General features: G+C 52.2%; 1 protein-coding gene across 1 annotated transcript; it reads right to left on the bottom strand.

Moving 5' to 3' along the window:
* Positions 1 to 302: 302 nt before the first annotated feature.
* DLX6 (distal-less homeobox 6) lies at positions 303 to 3,602 on the bottom strand. The gene is made up of 4 exons (XM_006779270.2): positions 3,413 to 3,602; positions 3,069 to 3,242; positions 2,654 to 2,847; positions 303 to 767 (listed from the first exon to the last, which is right to left on the bottom strand). Exons 1-4 carry the CDS (start codon positions 3,600 to 3,602, stop codon positions 516 to 518), a joined length of 810 nt encoding a protein of 269 aa, XP_006779333.1. The 3' UTR covers positions 303 to 515.
* Between the last annotated feature and the right edge of the window lie 190 nt (positions 3,603 to 3,792).

Genomic DNA, 3,792 nt, shown 5'->3' with positions numbered 1-3,792 from the left:
GATTCTTCTGGTGGTGGTGGGGGGGGGATGTCTGTAAAAAAGTTGTTTTGATAGATACTCCCAAAGAGAAGAAGAGGCTCAGGGCCTGGATCCCAAGGGGTAAGGGAAAATATACTTACAGTGACAGTGAGGGGGTTCAGGAGCGCTGGCATAGTAACCAGCCTCTCCCTCCCTCTCTCCCTCCCTCTCTCTGTCCCTAAGATGCAAGATCAATTACTGAGGCTGCTCCAGGGAAAAGGCAGACGAGACGAGGAAAGAAAAGGAAAAAAGGAAAAGAAAGGTGGGAAGGAAGGAGAGAAGGGAGGAGGGAGGAAAAGAAAGGGAGGCGTGTGAGAGAGAAACAGAGACGGAGGGAGCTGGAGAGCGCGCGAGTGCGCAGACGGTCCGGTCAGACGTGAGTTCTCCTGAGCCTGCTCCGTGGGCTCGGCTCGGTGTGGCAGCTGCAAGCAGGTCCCGGATCCTCCTTGCCTGGTTCAGACGTTTCCCCCTAGGGGTATCGATTTCCCTCGGACAACTCACATCATCTGCGGTCTCTGCATCGTGTCCTGGTGTGGTGAGGAGTACCAGTGCGAATAGCCAGGCATGTAGCTGTTGGGGGGCATACTGACGCCCTTGGCCGAGGCCGAAACGTCCCACACCGGGGGCAGCGCCGGCGAGCGCGGCGACAGGGCTGCTGAGCCCGGGAGAGGGTCGCTCTCGTGCGGGTTACTGCCCTGCTTCAGCAGTTTCTTAAACTTAGAGCGTTTGTTCTGAAACCAGATCTTCACCTAGAACGAAACGCAGTGGTGATCATTAGGCTCCAAAACATCCCCTGGTGCCTCACGTTGAGGCTTTGGAAGCAATTATTTTAAAATAATAATAATAATATAATAAAACAATTCCACAAACACCAAGCCCCCCAGTCCCCGTTTTGCTCCACCTCTTTCTTCACCCCCCACCCTACCCACCCATTACTAGGTATCTTGTCTGGATACCTAAACTCTTCAGTTGGATGCAAATCTAAAGCATAAAACAACAGCATAAATAAGAATAAAATAAGAAATGAAGGTGCATGATATAGCTGGGGTCAAAGTCGAAAGAGGGATTTTTAAACAGAGAACTTTTCGGGTCAAAGCCAACTGAATGCACTTTTTCTGATAGTCTCTTTCTTAAAAATATATTTACCAATCCTCAAACCTGGCATCTCTATGCATGTAGTGAGCAGAGGACTATGAACAGATTAAAGCCTATACATTTATACCCACATGACTCAAATATCCCTATGCACATACTGCACATGCCACAAACTGTGCATGGGGCATCTTTCTCCCTACGTAAATATATCCCCATAATCCTGCAGAGATTAGGGATTGTACCTCCCTCATTCATCCCTACTTTGTATGTTGCTTAGTCAAACTGTGGTCAGCAATCATCACATGATTGTTAGCGTAGCCACTTAAAGTCAAAGGGCCTCTGAAAATTAAATGGAAATCAGGAATCTGGGTTGGGAGAATATCTAAGCTAACATACCAGGTCTCCTTTTATTTGAAGGAGGAAATTCTAGGGTGCTGCTTCCTTTACCTTCAAAATTCCTGAGCCATAGGAATCTGCTTTTCCAAGAGGAATACAAGTTACTGAGTAGCAGGAATCCCTTCATTGCAAGCCCCACGTATTTCCAGAGGCAAAATGGCAAAAGAAAGCAGGCTGAATTGAACAGAAGAGCTTAGGGGCATCTGTTCTAAGGCACCACGCAATCATTCCCCAGCAAGAGTCTCAGAAAACCTGGAGTCCCCATGCCTGAGATCACCCACCTCACATGAGGCCTACTGCCCCACGCCGCTACGTTGATGGACAAGGACAGAAACCACAGGTGATTGCAGCCTGGCTTTATGACCAGGGTCGTAATATACCTGCCTAAGCCCCTTCCTGTGAAGTCTGAAAGGGCCCATATGTCTTTCAAATTAGTAGGACAGCAGAACTTCAGCAACTGTACTTAACTGAGGCTTCACCTGCTGTAATTTGGGCAGCACTTCCCTTTGATCTCCACCTCTGCCACTGCTCCCAAGTTCTGTGCTCTATGGAGGTGCCTCACCAGCCAGTCACCAGGATGATTTAACCATTGAGCTTAGGGCAATCTTCAGGAAAACTCACCTCACCCATTCCAGGATGAGTAGCTGGCACCTTGGTCCCACAACAAAATCCTATTGGAGCCTATGACTATCTCCCCCTCTTGATTTCACTTCATAATTCTATGTCAACAAGCTGAAATTCTTAAGTCCAAGGACCCACAAAAGGATCATCTATCTATCTATCTATCTATCTATCTATCTATCTATCTATCTCTCTCTTATTCTGCCTCCTGGCCTGAATATCTTTTTCTCTCTCTTTCATGTTCTGTTTTGAAATAGGACTCGAATAAAGGATGAACTTGGTCACCAAAGGACACTAGACTGGGGTGGGGTCGCTGAGGATTGGGGAGATGTGCAAATCCAATCCAGTATTCATTTATTCCACACTGTGCTGTCCCAGGGAAAGTTCGTAACCGGCGCAAAGGCATTGGTCATTAATCTTCCATCCTTGGTGGACTAGGCCAAGAATTCTTCCTGATGTGCTCCCTGCCCGATCTGCAAGCGGGGCCAGCATTTCGGGGATATTCGGGCTTCCCGGGAATTACCTGTGTTTGTGTCAGTCCTAAGGAAGCTGCCAGTTCAGCTCTCTCGGGAAGGGCCAGGTACTGAGTCTGCTGAAAGCGATGGTTTAAAGCCTGGAGCTGCAGGCTGGAGTAAATGGTCCGAGGCTTCCGAATCTTTTTCCCTTTTCCATTGAACCTGATTTCCCCGTTTTCAATCACTGTGGTTTTTTGTTGATCTGCAAGCAAAGGATACAGAGGAGCGGTCACGCGCGAGGCTACTTTCGCAATTTCCCTGAACATGGCCTGGCTTTACCCAGGTTCTCCCCAAAGATCAATAAGGGTTTCCTCAAAGCGCCCCCACGCCGCCGCCACCCTGCCCTGTCGGGGTTCACGGGGCTCAGGTGCTCCCAGAGGCTGTAAGAGCTTTCCCGGCCCCTTACTCTGGCGCTAACAATACCCGGTGGCTGGACCGAGCGGCTCCCGCGGCCCTCGGGCGAACAGGCTCCCTCCGCCGCAGAAGAGGCGGCGCCGGCCGCTCTCGGGGCGCCTGGCGCCGTGCGCCGGCCGGTCTGTCCGCAGAGCCAGGCCCCAGGTCCGGCTTCACAGTGCCGCACGCTGTGCTGGAGCCACCCTGACGATTACGCGGCCAGCTGACGAGCTGTCACTACTTCCAAGCCCGGCACATCCAAATCCCCTGGCGAATTTGAAATGATTCTGCTGCAAAGAACCAAAACCCCAAACAAAACTACCTGACGCTCAGACCAGCTCCCGAGCAAGCGGAGCCTCACGCGGCAACTCTACCGCCCTTGGGTGCTGAGAACCATCCGCCCGAGGCCCTCTGTTTTGCCTCCACGAACAAAGGAGCCGCCAACCAGGTATCCAAAACCCAGAGGGAGGGGGCCCGGTCAGGAGTGGGGGTGGGGGGACACCTCAAAGCCCGCCGGTAGAGCCGAACTGTCACCAGTTTAACCAGAGCCAGCGGCCATGCCATCGTCCCTCCGGGTCACCCAAGTGCACGGGGCCACTGGCTGCCCAGATCGGATTGGGGAGCAAAACACGCTCCCCAGTTCCGGCGCAGAAGTGTCCCAGTCCTGCCAAACACAGGGCACAGCCCGGAGGAGCGGAGGGAGGCAAAGGGCGCCCCGACCCGCGGGCTGGAGTGCACCGTGAGGGCCAACTGG

The sequence above is a fragment of the Myotis davidii genome, unplaced genomic scaffold (genome assembly GCF_000327345.1).
Source record: "Myotis davidii unplaced genomic scaffold, ASM32734v1 scaffold187, whole genome shotgun sequence".
In the NCBI taxonomy this organism is placed as follows: Eukaryota; Metazoa; Chordata; class Mammalia; order Chiroptera; family Vespertilionidae; genus Myotis; species Myotis davidii.
The sequence above is the reverse complement of the archived record's forward strand: the minus strand, read 5'-3'. Positions and strand labels throughout refer to the sequence as shown.